This window comes from Phacochoerus africanus, chromosome 10, assembly GCF_016906955.1.
Source record: "Phacochoerus africanus isolate WHEZ1 chromosome 10, ROS_Pafr_v1, whole genome shotgun sequence".
Classification (NCBI taxonomy): Eukaryota; Metazoa; Chordata; class Mammalia; order Artiodactyla; family Suidae; genus Phacochoerus; species Phacochoerus africanus.
The window spans coordinates 138,746,335-138,762,486 of NC_062553.1; the positions used below are offsets into that span (position 1 = coordinate 138,746,335).

At 47.1% G+C, this 16,152-nt stretch overlaps 1 protein-coding gene across 3 annotated transcripts in view; it reads right to left on the minus strand.

The window, feature by feature from the left end:
• Positions 1 to 5,655: 5,655 nt before the first annotated feature.
• Positions 5,656 to 16,152, minus strand: part of BMP2K (BMP2 inducible kinase) — a 113,312-nt gene continuing 102,815 nt past the window's right edge. For all 3 annotated transcript variants that reach the window (XM_047799546.1, XM_047799545.1, XM_047799544.1), the window contains one exon: positions 5,656 to 8,079. In XM_047799546.1, coding sequence (XP_047655502.1) covers positions 6,674 to 8,079 — 1,406 coding nt within the window. In that variant the 3' untranslated portion in view covers positions 5,656 to 6,673. The remainder of the gene's footprint in view (positions 8,080 to 16,152) is intronic.

Sequence of the window (16,152 nt, forward strand, 5' to 3'; positions counted from 1 at the left end):
TTGTAACACATAACAGCTTTGAAATCGTATTTTAGAATCAGGAACGAAGATTCAGGGAATGTGTGTCACATCTCTTGGCCTCCCGCCTGGACAGAGTACCCGCTGTGAAGACTGACTGGCTGGCATACAGCTGTACAACTCTCCATTTGGCAGGTACCTACCTACACATACCCTTTGCCCTGCATTAAATCTTAAGGGGCAAAGCACGAACTTCTGGATTCCTGCCACTTGCTGAGCTGAGTCGGTCTGTGTTCACTTGTAGTCATCACCTGGGGTCACTGCACCCCTGCCGCAGTGTGTGCAGGGAAGCAGCAGCTCAGCTCCTGGGGGAGGGGCTGAGTGTCCCTTACCTGCATTAGCACAGTGACCGTGTTTTTTACTGGAGACAGGCACAGATGCTGTTGAGCATCAGCGTCCCTCAAACTCTGTCCCATGCATCCTGAGTAGGACAGGGAGAGAATGATCCAAAACTGAAACCACTTTTGAGAAAACAGTTCCGGACAGGCAAGGTCGTAACGGTGGGCGTCTCTTGTGAACAGTGAAACTTCCATCCTTGGAGGGCAGGAGTGACCGCCACCACCAAGGTCTAGTCTTGCTCTGTGAGCCTGGGATCAAGCACGACGGAGTAGAACATGTAAACTCAGTAGCACCAACGGTCTGAAGCGACACTGAACTATCGTTTTAAACATGGAACAAGTAAAACTTCAGAAGCTCGTTCTTTCAGTATGAAAATATTAACTACATCTTACGTGTGTTGCTGGGGCTGGACTTTTTTAAGGGGGTCTAGTTTACTCAAACAGCTCTCATTGCAGCATATTTTCTTCTGTAGAGAAGTGAACTATAACCGAATTTGAGCAGTGATACATACATTCCACTGTTCTCTTTTTATATAGCTTTTATCAGCATTTGTGGTATTTTGCCCCTGTGTTAAAAAGCCCTTTTTCCACATAACTTTAGATAAATGTTGCTACTTCTGAAAAAAAAAGTGCATTCATAAGTCTTTCCACAAGCCACCAATCTCTATTGAGATCTTGACACCATGCTTAGTCCATCAATCTAAGAAGTTTTCTCTTTAATAACATGTCAAAGCTTCTTTTCTGACATAATCAAGGATTATGATACTTTATTTAACAAAATCCTTTTTTTTTTTTTTTTGTCTTTTTAGGGCTGCACCCATGGCATATGGAAGTTCCCAGGCTAGGGATTGAATTGGAGCTGCAGCTGCCAGCCTACACCACAGCCACAGCAACACAGGTTCCAAGCCACGTCTGCGACCTACACCACGGCTCATGGCAACGCCAGATCCTTAACCCACTGAGCGAGGCCAGGGATCGAACTGCATCCTCATGGATACTAGTCAGGTTCACTACTGCTGCGCCACAGTGGGACCTCCCTAACTAAATACTTGTTAACAGTTAAAACATTACTGTTTTGGAGTTCCTGTTGTGGCTTAGCGCTTAAGGAATCTGACTAGCATCCGTGAGGATGCAGGTTCGATCCCCTGGCCTTGCTCAGCGGGTTAAGGATCCGGCGTTGCTGTGAGCTGTGGCGTATGTAGGTTCACAGACGTGGCTCTGATCCTGTGTTGCTGTGGCTGTGGCATAGGCTGGTAGCTACAGCTTTGATCTGACCCCCTAGCCTGGGAACCTCCACATGCCGCATGTGTGGCCCTAAAAAGCAAAAAAAAAAAGGTTACCGGTTTTCAAAGGGTTTAAAAATAAATCATATAATGCACAAACTATGCCAAACATTCAAAAGGAACTTCAGAGGAACTTCAGGCTCTTAATGTTTGGCCTTACCTTCATCATTATAAGCACCAGTAATCGTGGTGCGTGAAGAAATTATGCTGGTTTTTTGTCGCACAAATGCTAGGTCAAAATATGTTTTCTTACTTAAATCCAAAACTGTGAGCTCCTTAGAACAGAGATCTAACCCTATTCGTTTTTCTACTCCATTAGCTGGTGCATAACAGGTGCTTGATGTATGTGGTGTGAATGAAAAAACTGACCAGAAGTTTGCATCCAAAACTTTTAATAAGATGATGGCGAATAATGAAAAACTCTGAAGTCATTGATTAAAAAGAATATGCAATCCACTTGGGATTTATTGCATTTAAAGAATGCAGATTATTAAAACAGTAGGTATGATAAATACAGTAAGAAAATAACTTTAAATTTCAAACAAAGTGAATGAGGGACAAATTTCAGTCAATAAGAATAAGCGACATAAAGGCAATATAGTACTAAAATCAGTTAGTGCTTAATTAGATAAAAGAAGAAAAAAACAGCAAGTGATTCTATCTCATAACAGTTTCCCAGCTATGTTTGAGGACTGAACTTTAGAAAGTATGTTTTTTTAGCAATTAGAAATATAATAAAGATGTAAATCAGGTTTATTAAAAGTTAAAGTTAATTGCTTAGTGGTACATAAAAGGCTTCAGAAAATTCAAGTTTAACAAAAAATGGAAGTGTAATAAAAGAAAGTGCACTTAAAGCTGTTTGCCAGCAATTAAAAAGTAGCTTCCTATTACTGCACTGCTTACTATTAGATGACTTTCCAATCACAGAAAGAACATAGTAATAAAAACAATTCTCTTTCAAAAGTAGCACAATAAATTTTTAAATAAAAATAACCCCAAATGATGGCCCTTTGCATTTTTATCTGTCTACCTTATTCTTTTAGTGGCTTTTGTAAACCCTCACTAGGAGTGAATGTTCTTTTAGCAATGATTGTGGTTGCAATTCCATTTAAAATTTAAAAATTCACATTACCTCTACAGTAGAGAGATGTGATGCATGCATGCATACGTGTTTATATATTTACCTGGATATATAAACACCATTGTGTACAGAAGTTTTCAAATAAACTATCATTATGTTATTCTCACAGTAGATACGTCAGCTCATTCTCACAGTAGATCTGTCAGCTCAATATTGGACCTAAAATGAGTCATTTTGCTTAGAAGAGAAAGTTTACTGGACCTTCTACATATGCTGAAACAAATGTACCCAAACTCCTCAGAACTAGTGATGCGAACACGCGAGGACCTTCGAGCAGTGCTGATGCTCAGTACCACAACCGAAACGAGACGGAGCAGACCGCAGAGCAGGAACAGGGGTCTGCCTGGAGAGCAGGGTGGGCTCCGCCTCAGGAGGTCCCGCCAGCGAGATGAGGACAATCGTCTGTCTCTGTCACCCGGTCAACAGCCGCTTCTGTCTACAATTCCAAACACTGTCGTAGCTGTGCCCAAGTACCTACACGCACGCGCGCGCACACACACACACACACACACACGCACACGCAGGCAGGAGGCGCATCAGTGGAAGAATCCCACCCTTTCCCAATGGATACTTCTGAATAAACACTCCAGTCTGTTAAATTTTCATCCGCCTACAATCTTTCCTCCTTGGCCTCATACACATGCACACCAAGCAACTTTTGTGTCTTAGCAGATACATTCCTTAGTGCCATGAAAGCTGATCTTTTCAACACTACCATTTTGCTGAAGTGATGATATTAAAATAACTAAGTAAATGGTCCACTTTTTAAAAAGATGATTCAAAACCAATAAGCATTATTAAAGCTGTTAGGACAGAAATACCTTTGGCCTCAGACTTTTGCTAGCTTCATAATTTGTACTTCCCTTAGTGCTGATCAAGTATTACAGGTTAGAGGGTGACTACTCGACACGCTCAAGACGCACAGGGACACCTGCTGAACAGGAACCACTGCTTTTCTGCTTTCCTCCCTAAACAAGAATGAGACCATCCCATAAATAGAGCCAACCAGGTACTGAGTATTGTGTGCCAAGTGCGTGTCAAGCTCTTTCATGTCTTGGGAGCTTTATTCTTACCCTTCTCCAGGGAATCACCTGGGTATCAGCTGTATGACTTATATCCGACAGCAGTGGAAGAACATGATGGGAAATGGGAAGCAACCCTAACCCTGAACTCCTTGGGCAAACGCTGCTACGTCAGGACAAAGGATGCCGTTCCCGTTGTGGTGCAGCAGAAAAGAATCCGACTAGAAGCCATGAGGTTGTGGGTTCGATCCCTGGCCTGGCCTCGCCCAGTGGGTTAAGGATCCGGCATTGCCGTGACCCGTGGTGTAGGTTGCAGACACAGCTCGGATCCTGTGTGGCTGTGGCTGTGGCGTAGACTGGCAGCTGTAACTCCGATTTGACCTCCTAGCCTGGGAATATCCATCTGCTGCAAGTGCAGCCCTAAAAAGCCAAAAAAAAAAAAAAAGAATCTTATCTCCCCATTTCTATCCCCTCGGGTCCCCTATTAGATCCTGAATGTTTCCTCTGAGCTACAATCCTCAAGAGGAAAGTCACTGGGCTGTGATACAATAAACCTAAGAATGTAACTATTTTAAACAGTGTCAGTGTTTCCTTAGAATTCATTCAGCATTATACGCCAAAGTGTCTAAATCATTTAAAATTATTCAGTGTATGGAAAAACAAGCATAAGCAAGGCCTTGGTATCACCCTCCAGGTATGTCATGTTTCCACCCCAAGGAGACCACACGAATTCATCCCTACCCCTTCTCCACCGTGAGAGTCAGGACATCTAGCAGAGACCACAGCTAAGGACTAGAATAGTCTAAGAAGCATATTGCGTACATATCAACCAACAGATTTTCATTTAAAAAAAAAAAACTTCTGTTTGATACAAACCTACTGTAGTTCATGGATTGACTATATATAATCATCAACTCTTCACTTTTAAAAGTATCGCTTGAATCTACTTTGTAAAGTTTCAAAGAAATCTACTTGAGCATTTGCATTAGCAGTATTAATCAACCTGAGAACCAGAAGGAAAAAAAAAAAAAAAAAAGGTGCAAACATAAGATTTGCCTTTGGCACAAGGACAAGTTAACTGGTGCAGCCGGGCTTTACAGGTACAGCTTTTAAGCAGTAAGGTCATGCGAGGTCTGCCCCTGCTACACTGCGATTCACATGCTGCTTCTGTTTGTCCACAGGTTTCTGTCTGATTTAAAAGAGAAAAGAGAAGCAATCAAAAATATATAGTTTAGTTACATGTGTTTTGCTTCTTTCCAAGTTTATAGCTCATCCCAGTTGGGGCGCTATAATTAAGAGATTCTGATAAGATTACTCAGAAAATTTAACCGGGCTCAAAGAAAGTTAATTTAAAATACAGCAATCAAGGAGAGTGCCCGTTGATAAGTTTCCTCCTTTTTGTAAATCCTTTTAATGGTTCTAGAAACTGCTCACTGTTAACTGGATAGGGAAGGACAGTTAATTATAACTTAAAACAGTCAGAGATGCAGGAAGCACAGATACCGTATTTCCATTAATTCATATACTTAATTTCTATCTTATTAAATGACTTCTATAAAATCTCAAGTTTCTAATTAGGATTTGTGGTGTTATTAAAAAAAAAAAAAAAGCCATTTCATAGCTGGGTTCTTTTCGCTAAAGACAGTCAGCTAACTAGCAGAGTTTAGATGCTGGCCCCTTGACACCTGCCACCTTGCAGCCACCCTCAGATCTTGAGTATCAGTGCAGAGGTACTTGCGGCAGGAGCGAGTCCTGCCCATAAGGCTTTGTGGGTTTCACTGTTCTGTGCACTTTATTAAAACTACTCCACCCTCCAGACCTAACTCAAAAATTGCTGCTCACGACTTGGGGAATAGTTGGGGAAGGTGTAATTTAATAAAGGACGTTATTAAATGCAACATGATTTGACCTCTCAAAAACTCAGAGTTTCAGCTACGTATTTTTTTTCCTAAAATAAAATTTCTATATGACCCTTGTCCTCACTCCCACTCTTCCCAATAATCTGCTTTAGCAGGGACATGATAATAAAAGTTTTGAGCAAGAAGCCATTCAAAACCGGAACATAACGTGTTCCCGAAGGACTGCTTTTTCTCTCCTCTGTATCATTTCTTTTTTTCTCTTACATTTTTTCACACGTCAGATATTTCTCTCTAGTTTTTGTTCTAGGCTTCTACGTAGATATTCCACAGTAATGGCACTTGTTTTTTCAAATGAAAGTTTTAGGCACAGCAGTCAGTGATGTCTGGCTCTGCTTTGTAGAGAAAAAGGTCTAAGGACTAAAACCTCTGCACTCTCCCTATGATAACACTTTCTCATGCTTCATGAGAAGTGGATTTTTTTTATTTTATTTTTTTTTTATCATGAGGAAATTAGAAGAGACCTTGGGAAAAAAATCCGCAAATGCAACTTGTTGCAAAGAACCTCAGTTTTAAATGCTGGATCCTGGAACGAGCCTGGGATATGTGCACAAAAGTGACCTTCGGTTATAAAAATGACGCCGCAGCTTTCCAGGCCCTTTCAGGGGCTACACGACGGGAAAGGGCCCGCACGCTTCCCCTGGACTCCTGTGCTGGCCGGTCAGTGGCCGAACCCCTGGGTTGGAGTCGCCGCGTCGCTCCCTTTGCTCCTGCGTGGAAGAGGGGTGGAGTCACTACCCTGTGCAGATGCTTCCTTTTTCCATTTGGTTTATTTAAAAATCATCTATTCTGATTGACCTGTAAGAATGAATGATAGAAAGGGCTATACAAATAATTTTCTTTCAAAGTCATAAAACTATTCGTACTTTTTTTTTTCTTTTTCTTTTTTCTTTTTTTCTTTTTTTTTTTTTTTTTTGCAAACAGGAGTTAATGCCAAGAGCGCCTCGCAAGTCATCTACTGTTTAGAAGGAAACGGAGCGGCCCCGAACGGGTCTAAGTCGCCCGGCTGCGGCTGCTGGGGCTGCTGGGATCCGAGGCCCTGCACCACCAGCTCTGTAAAGGGCACGGCCCCAAAATCATCCATTTTCAGGGCCTCTGCACCGTGGAAGGCCCCGTGCAGTGAACCGGGCCTCGGCCGCCCGGGCAGGACGGGGTTGCTGTCACCCAGGCCCTGGTGCGGGGGGTGCCAGGGCAGGTCCGCGGGGTGGAAGGGCTTGGCCCCGAAGGGGTCCAGGAGGCTGTCCTCGGCCGGCAGGCCGTCGGGCAGGGCCACGCTGATGTTCTCCTTGGAGTCGGAGACGGTGAGGAACTCGCTGCTGCTCTGCGAGTCCCGGCGGCCGGCCCGCCGGTGCCTGCGCGCCCGCTCGGGGGTGCGGTAGGCGGGCTTGGCCGGCTTCTTGGCGCCGCCCGCGGGCCCGTGGTGCCGCTTCCCATTGCTCTTGGCCGCGTCCTGCTTCGGGCGCCGCTGGCGAGACGTCAGCTTCTGCAGGCTCCGCGGCTTGCCTCTCGGCTGCTGACTCCCGGCTATCTCCTCGAAGGGCACCAGCCCGAAGAGGTCCTCGCTGCTGCCGCTCCGGCTCGCCGCCGCGGCGAAGGGCTGGAACGGAGTGGAGCCGAAGACGTCCACACTGGCGGCCCCGGCGCGGAGGCCGTGGGCCTCGGGCCCCGTCCCCTTCCTGCCGAAGGGCGCCTTGGTGAAGACGTCGAACTCCTCGGGCTCCGCCGGCGCCGCCGGGCCGGGCTGGCCCCGGGGGCACGGGGCCTGGGCGCGCTCTCCCTGCCGGGGCTGCGGGGCGCGCGCCGAGAAGAAGGGCACGGCGCCGAAGACGTCGACCTCGGGCTGGGCGGCCGCGGGCCCCGCGGCGGAGGGCGGCCGGGCGGGCGCGAGGCGCGGCGCCCCGGGGTCCCGGCCCGGCCCACTGCCAGCGGCGACTTGGCGGCCCGGGCTGGCGGCGCTGGCGGCGGCCTTGGCCGGCTCGTCGTCCGAGTCGGAGCTGTGCTTCTCCTCCTCCTCCTCGTCCTCGGAATCCATGAGCAGCGGTCTGTGCCCCAGGTTTTCGGGCTCAGTATCGTCGTCGTTAAAATCTCCCGGTTCTCCCTGGAGGCCGCCCTCCTCCTCCGGCTCCTCGTCCGGCTCCTCCTCCTCCTCGCTGCTCTTCGGGGAAGGGGGGTCTGACTCGAAATCGCTCTCCGATTCCTCGGCCCCCTTGGGCCCCTGGCCGGGCAGGGACGAGGTCTCCGGGGGTTTCTTTCCAGTCCGCGGGTCTTTAGACAAGGGGCTTGCTTTTCTATGCTTGACGGGGTTTGCAGTGCTGTTGCCTTGATTCGTGGATGCAGGCTCCATTTTCTTTTCAGGAGAACCTGCCGATTCAAAGAAAAATTCTATCATTGCAATGCATTTCAAAAAGTCGTCTGCAGGAAACATGTGCTACCACGAAGTAGTACACATCAGGCACAGCTGTTCCCTTAAAGGAAGACACGGTGGCCGTTCTTTGTCCTCAGGCTGGGGTCCTTCGGTGCAGACAGACTACCAGAGGCCCTCAGTGACAGCGAAGTCTTACTCGCAGTCCCCAGAACAGGACTCTGAACATAGGACACAAGCAAATGTTTTTCTCCCACCTTCAAAATAAGATTATCCAGCCACTTGCCTTGCTTGTATTTCAACTCTGTTATAAAGTTTCCCCACAGAAATCAACAAGCATGAATAGCTTGTCTGCTTAGTTACATGTTTCACTGTAACGTCTAATTTTTCACTGGCATTCTGGGGTTTTTTGTTTTTTGGGTTTTTTTTGGTAGCCAAGGATCTTATGAGTTGGGTTAGCATGACTGCATCCCCACAGCCTGATAAAAGCTAAGGGCCAGCTCCCAAACTGAGACAGTCCCAAGGACACCTGTCTTCCCTGGATGACACCTCCTCCTCTGTCGTACCCGCCTATTACTAGACAGTACATTAAAAGCTTGATGCCTTAAAACAACTGTCACTATGTTCTCGGTAAGATAGGTAATAAACCTACATCAAACAAACGGAGCACTTGACAATTTCACTGTATGATGTAAAGACAGATAATACGTTCACATGAAAATAGCCCTCCCGGTACACTCTTGCACTGAATTGATTTTCCAGAGGCAGGAAACAATCTGAACAGACCCTACCACACAGCCACTCATCCCTCCCCCTCCTCTGACAATTAGCTAGGGTTGGACGTAGAGTCTTTCGTCATGGCAGCGAACTAGCTTATGACAGAAGGGCCACAACCGTCCGTTAGAACATGGTGGTGCCTCAGTTGCTGCCTTCTCTTTGAAGGTCAACACCACCACCTTCCCACCCTCTCTGACTGTATCCCCTCTTGGTCATAGTTGTAGAGACGTCTCTTTCAGTACCACCTGAAACAGGTGTGTCCCTTGGGTTCTATCCTGGGCGCTTTCTCCCTCTGCATGTCCTCACCTGAGTCCTGACTTCTTATCTGTTAATGGCCATTTACACCTTTCTGACTGGATCTCTAATACTCACCATGAATACTCATCTCTCCTTCTCATCGAACACTCACCATGAATACGTATATCCTACCCACTACTTCAAACACAGTATTTCCAGTGAGATCATCTTTCCTCTTAAAATGTGCTCCTCACCAGTTCCCTCCAAAGCAGTGACCACCACTTCCTTCTACCAAGTTCTGCATCTCCTTCCCACCAAATAGTGTTTTTACACTCCGTGGAACCTGGCCCCTCCTCTCCCTCTGCCTGTTTCATTCCCTCCCCTTCATCTAGCAACTCCCGAGCCCCTACACGTGCCTGTGTGCCCCCAGCCCACATCCCTCACACGGTCACCAGAATGGCCTTTCAGAAACACTCATCGCATGGCGACTGCTCACCACCTTCCAGTGTCTTTCTAAAGTCCCAACCCGCAGCCCAGCTCAGGGGCCCTCCTAGCCTGGATGCTGAGCTGGGGCACCACTGGCCTCAAACCCTGACGTCTGCCATGAGTATTCCTCTTTAGAGCCACACCGAAGCTTGCTCTGACCCAACTCGGGAACTAAAAAGATTTAAATAGTTTGGGGTTTGTTTTTTAAATCTCCCTTGCGATCTAAACTCTTCACGTTTGCTATCAAACAGAGCAACCTAACCAAGCTGGGGCTCTCAGAGCCCTCGGCTGTTTCAGCATCTACCATTGTAACACCAGAGCTCAGGACAAATGTCCTACCAGCACCCCCACTCCCACCTGACTGGTCCAGCATTCCCGGCTGCATTTCAACACCCAGCCCTTGTCAGAGCCCTTCGGAGGCGCTCCTCAGAACATTACCCGGATTTGGTCCCCCTGATGGACACAGGACAGGCCTTCCTTGCCAGGCCTCCTTCGGACCCGGGTCTACTGACCACTTACCTCCCAGGTCATTCAGCTGCCCTAATGCTACGCCGAGTCAGTATCTGTCCAATGAGACAATAAGCGACCCCTCCGAGCTCACAGCTACACACACACGTCCAATCCACACCGGGCACCGGCAAGGCCCCTGGCAAAAGACACTCTGCATTTGGGATGTGGCTAGCTCCGAATTCGGTTGTTCACATTTCTGTGATTCAACTAAACGTAAGGCGTCTTACTGCCTGCTACACACTCATCAGACACTTCCGAGATTCAGAGAGTAAGCAACCGGCAACTGCGACGGGCGCTCGGGAGGAACAGAGCAGGGCGTGGGCCCAGGGGCAGCGGAAGGAAACGACCCTGGGTGTCAGTCGCAGCCTCTCTGAGGAGATGAGCCTGGAGGCCACGTGAGATGAGCTGGCCATCGAAGGATGCTCATAAGGCGGAGCTCGATAAGGGCCGGGCCAGGGGAGAGGCCGGAGTGCTCAGAGCAGAGTGAGAAGGGGACACTGCCCCGGAGGGGGAGGGCCAGATCCACGAAGGCCCCGGTTACGCCCTGGGCACAGGTTGGGATTTCGTTCTAAATTCTGGGTGCAGTGGGAGCCATTACAAGGCTCTATTTCAAGTTCATGACTTACATAAAGTATCCTGATCAGATTTATATTTCAAAAAGATAACTGCTACGTAGAAAAAAGACAAGGGTGGTGCACAAGTGGGGAGATCGGGAGAGCAAACGGGCCATGCAAGTTAGAAATTAGGGGCTGCTTGACCCTGTGGCAGGGAAAACAGGAGTGGCAGTTGGAGACTGAAGAGGAAAACGGGCTGGATGGTGCTGCCATGGCACCGACAGAAGAGGCTCAAGGAGGCCCCGGGACACAGACTGTCAAGGATTTGGTCTGGGACGCAAAGCTCGTGAGACATTTAAGTGCAAGCAGGCGTCTGTGGCTTGGGCACGAGGGTTAGCTTCTGGCTGAGAGAGTGGACTCGGGGGTCAGCGCCATGCAGGGTATGCGGGACGGGCAGGGAACGGGCAAAGGGCTCAGAGGAGGAGCAGGGGCACCCACACCAGCTCTCGGTGCAAGGCCTTTAGAGGTCAGCAGAGGAACCGGCAAAGCCAAGAGAAAAGGGCCAGAGAGGAGGAGCAAAACCAGGGAGCCCGATGCCACCGAAGCCCAGTGAGGCCAGCATCTCCAGGGGAGGAGGAGACAGCTGTGCTGGGTGGTCCGACATACGGGGACAGAGTGGCCGCCGGCTCTGGGCAGCGCCCACAGGTTGCTGGCAACCCTGAGGTGGGGAGGAAGTCTGGAGGAGGGGGCAGAGGAGGCGGAGAATCCCATCAGTTATACTTAAATACAAATACAATCTTCATCCATTACTCATCTGCCAGTTCCCTGAAACCAGCCACGATAAGCTTATTATAGACACGGAAAGATACAGCATATCTTAAATCCTAACAGATTAAAACCAAATCAGATGCAGATTCTCATTGGACTTCTCCACACAGTATGCTTCTGATATTAAAAAACCAAGATTACTTTTAGGGTAGCCATAGCATTTACTTGCATGGATTTTCGGCAGTCCTCCTGCACTCGGGGGCACTCCCTCTGAGAAGCATTTCCCCTGAATACCTGCTCCCGTCACCCACCACTCTGAGAACCCCGCGTGCACCCCTCAGGCCTGCTCCAGGCACCTGCAGGAAGGCCCCCAAATGCTTCCTAAAGCGTCTTCTATGGAACACTAGTCCTGTCTGTGACAAGGTAACAAGAACCAGACAGTTCTGTGGGCCCAGGCACCCGAGCTTATGAAATGCGCCCCCGCCCCACCGCCCTCACCTGGAAAACACGCATCATAGTCAAGGTGCTGACCCCTCAGACACAGAAGAACCTGATTTACTGAAACCCAGGGTTTCCGAATATGTTTCCCCACCCTCTGATTTACATGTCACCTCGATGACCCTTTCACACAATTCTGCAAAAAGCACTTGGGGAAAATGCTGCTCTAGGATTTCCCAGGACAAATTCCCATTTCCAGGACACAGAGTTCCAGGCCTAGAACTGGAACACTTAACAGAGGAAAGAGCCCTTGGACTGACCTTCTCCTGGACGCTTACGTTAATCCCATCCTCTAAACTAACTCCTCCTTTACCCATTGTCAGCACTGCTTTACAAAACACATCTGTCACTTTCTACTTCCTACCCTGCTGCCCGCTGTCAGCTTCTCAAGCTGTGTTAGTGTTAGTACAGATATGTATTTTCCTTGTTATAAAGCGCTATACAGATCTCCGTTTACTGTCAGTGTGGATATAAATCTACAGATAAGGCAGCTTTACAGCTTCAGTACAGTCCACTAATAATTCTGAAAGAAACATGATAAAACACTGTATGTATAACATATAACTATTTACCTATAGAACTGCTTGATTATTTCTAGTTTTCAGCATGTTAAATAGAACCATGATCATGCACTTTTTCTTTGAAAGGGAACCCCCCCCCCCACCTTTTTGTGGCTGCACCCATGGTATGCGGAAGTTCCCGGACCAGGGATCAAACCTGCGCCATGGCAGTGACCAGAGCCACAGCAGTGGCAATGACAGACCCTTAACCTGCTGAACCACCAGGAAATTTCAAAAAACCTCTTTCTCAATAAGAATTTCAGTTTATCACTTTACTTATGTATAGTACACAGCTAATAAAGCTACTAACCCAGTCACAATCTCGATAGGATCAGAGCTAAATCCTCTACTCTGTCCCCTCACACGTGAGGGAATATGTGTGTTATTATGAGAGAGTAATGTGATAGCAACACATTCTACTTCGTAGAACCAATGTAAAGAAAGGACTAAAATCAACACTCAGTAAAGTCGACTGTCGTCACTTCCAAGGCAGGGCCACACTCAGTTATCTCATCCATCCTCCTCCAACTTCCCACCAACTTTTCTGGCCTCCTTGGCTGGAGGAGGATATACACGACAGGGAAGAGGGGCAGGAGGGGGAGAGGAGGGCCAGTTCACTGCCAGCCCAGGTCCGCTTTAGAGTGACCAAAAATAAGCAGGCAATCCAAGGTACACTCGCACCCTACAGGAGTGCGATTCGGATCCTGGAAACTCCAGCCGGTTTTGAACATTGTTGAGAGCACGATACGAGCCACGGAAAGGACTGCTTTCACAAAGAGCAAGGAAAGCCATGTGCACTGACCGATCCAGTCTCTGTGGTTTCAGCTACATCCCTGAGAAGTGTGGGCAACTGGGGAAACCGCCGGCTGGTACAGACAGGTTTTATTTCCTTTACTGTCACTCCTTCATAAAACGAAAACAATCTATCGAAAATATTTACCCGAATTCCTTTTTTCTCGCACATTCTCACAACCCACCCTGACACTGCTTAAAGGTTTCTCTACTTCTTCATCCTCCCGCTCCTCCATAAACCAGGATGGAGTCCAGCCAGGGGCTACTCTGCCAGCATACTAAAAGCAACAGACACTAAGCACCATGAAGCACAAGCCACACACAAGTGCCCGTCTCTCGGCAGCACCTCCTGAGGGCAAAAGTTAAATTCCAAAGCTGAGGATTACAACCCTCCCAGAGAAGGTTTCACCGTCTGTAACAAGAGCCACCCACTTAATTGCCCTGCCTTCACTGCAAAACTTTAACCTAAAGAATAAAATCATCTCAGTATAATTCTGAGAATTTTAGTCCTGCTCCACAGGCACCAGAGACTGTGCTATCAACTTTTATAATGTATTTCTTTGCCTAAACATATTGTGATTTAAAAAACAAAACAAAACAGACATTCCTACTGTTTGTTCCTGGTGCCAGACTGCTTCTTCCAAGTTGAGAGACTAAATAGTACACATTTGACTTATTAATAATAATAGTAATAATCAGGCCACAGTGACTTCTCTGATGATGACACCAGTTTTGCTTAATTTCCCAAAAGTCTATCTGAAATATGTTGCCTTATAATTCAATATATCCCAAATCCTAATAATCCCTGTATTACTGAGATCTGTACTATCAACATAAAAATGGCTGGTTTTCACGTAGGGAGAAGGGGAACTACAATATTTACAACAGGCACCAGGAACACGCATTTAAAGCATAAACAAATGTCTAGAATGCACCCAGGATCTACCTCAGTTGCACTTTTCTCCATTAACTGATTTTGGTAAAACACTAAAATTTCACTGACCAATTTTTATTTCTGGCTCTAAGCAGGGCATTCTTCTTTCCTTAAGTGAAATATGGTAGAATGATATCTTGGTGGCTTCTAGTCAGGGTATTTTTATTTCTGTTTTGTGCCTTGCAACTACAAACTATAAACATTTCAACTTTTTAAGTAATTTTCCTCTTTTGAGGTCAGGTTCAATTGCTGGCAACGGCCCACATCTAATCAGAGCCAAATCCTGAGAATTAGATGAGTGACTGAGACAGACAGTGCAGATTTGAGTAAACTATTAAGAACCGCAGCAATGAGCAACAGAGCGTTAAATTCTCATGCGGCAAATAAACCGTCTCCCGGGGAAATTCCAAGTGTTGAAAAGAAAGCTGGAACAACAGGAGTCAGTAAAGGAAGAGTCAAGAGAAGCAGCACTTACACACGTACATTCTGTTTATTCTGTCTTACGGTTTCATACACCTCATACACAGAATTTCAAGTTAGTCGTTCAAAGCTGACTACGGCAGTGCTTCAATTGTTCAGCACTGTCCGTGCAATTAAAAGCATTTACGAATAAGTAGGTGCAACACTGAATTCACCATTTGGGAACCGTCCACATCCAGATCTACAGCACACGTCCCTCCTTCACCAGCAGAGGGTTTAATGACGGCGCCCTGTGACGACCTGCCTTCTCCCCCGGACTCGGGGATTAACTCAGGGTCTCACCTTCCTCGTCTGTCAAGTGGGGACAAGAGTGCCCACCTGCCTCAGAGAACTGCAGCAGGGGTGCAAGTGAGACTCAGGACACGTGAGGACATCAGCGCTGGCCCACTGCAGGGACTCAGCGAGCGCTGCGCCAGCCTGACGGGCGTCCCCTACCATCCCCTCCCGAGCCGACCCGGAGCACCTGCTACTCGCTTCTAGCGGTGCGGACGAATGAGCCAGAGCAGCGGGACAGTAACCAGTGCTGAGGACACAAATGTGGGGCCAGGGGGTTTTCACACCTTAGCTCTTAACTGCCCCCCATTTAGGGTCTCAGGACAATGAGGGTGAAAACAGTCTGCAGGGTTTGTTTGCTACAGTCTTTCCTCTTCTATCTATTAACCACACCAAAAATGTTCCCGTGTTCTCCATGTCCGATCTCTATTGGGACAGGACTTCCTACCACCTCAAAGGTGTGCGACGTTACCACCCAACGCGCCTCCCTTGGCTTTCTCTTTTCTGCGTTTTGGTAACATTTAATTCTGTTTCGTAGTTTTAAGTATGAAAGCGAAATATGGGAAGGGATTCTTAAAGACAAAGTCCAATCTCTTCTTACACATAAAGAATCTGAAATTAGGTAAAAGCAGAATGAAATGCCCATGTTTAAGGCCACAGTGACATCCCTGCTGATGACATCAGTTTAAAACTCTCATCTGTAAATTCTACAATTAAATTACCAGTAGAATAGCACCACCAGCAAACACTCAATATAGCTTAGCACCAACCCCCTACAAAATACAACCACAAACTTGCCTTACATTTCTTTTGTATCCCCTTGCAAAGCTATGCCTGAAAAGTAAAAAACAAAACAGAAACAAAAGAATCAAAAAAATAGAATGAGGCCACTATTGTTTCTAGTTCAGCAAATAAAGAGTTTTGCTGAAAAGTACAATAAATACCTTGAATGGAGTATGTTATAGTCTGTAGGGTTAAGTTCTAGAAATACCGTAAGACTTCATCAACAAATGAAAGCATACACAACTTTACAAAATCCGCAGGAGACAAACATCCCAAGAGCCTCCGGTCCCTCATCTATGAAGTAAGGACAATAATGGAAATCACCTGATAAAGCTAAACATTAATAAAATCCATCTTATCTAGTGAAAGGTCACTAAATATTAGGGTGTGTGAGACAAAATTTATATTAGATTACCAGAG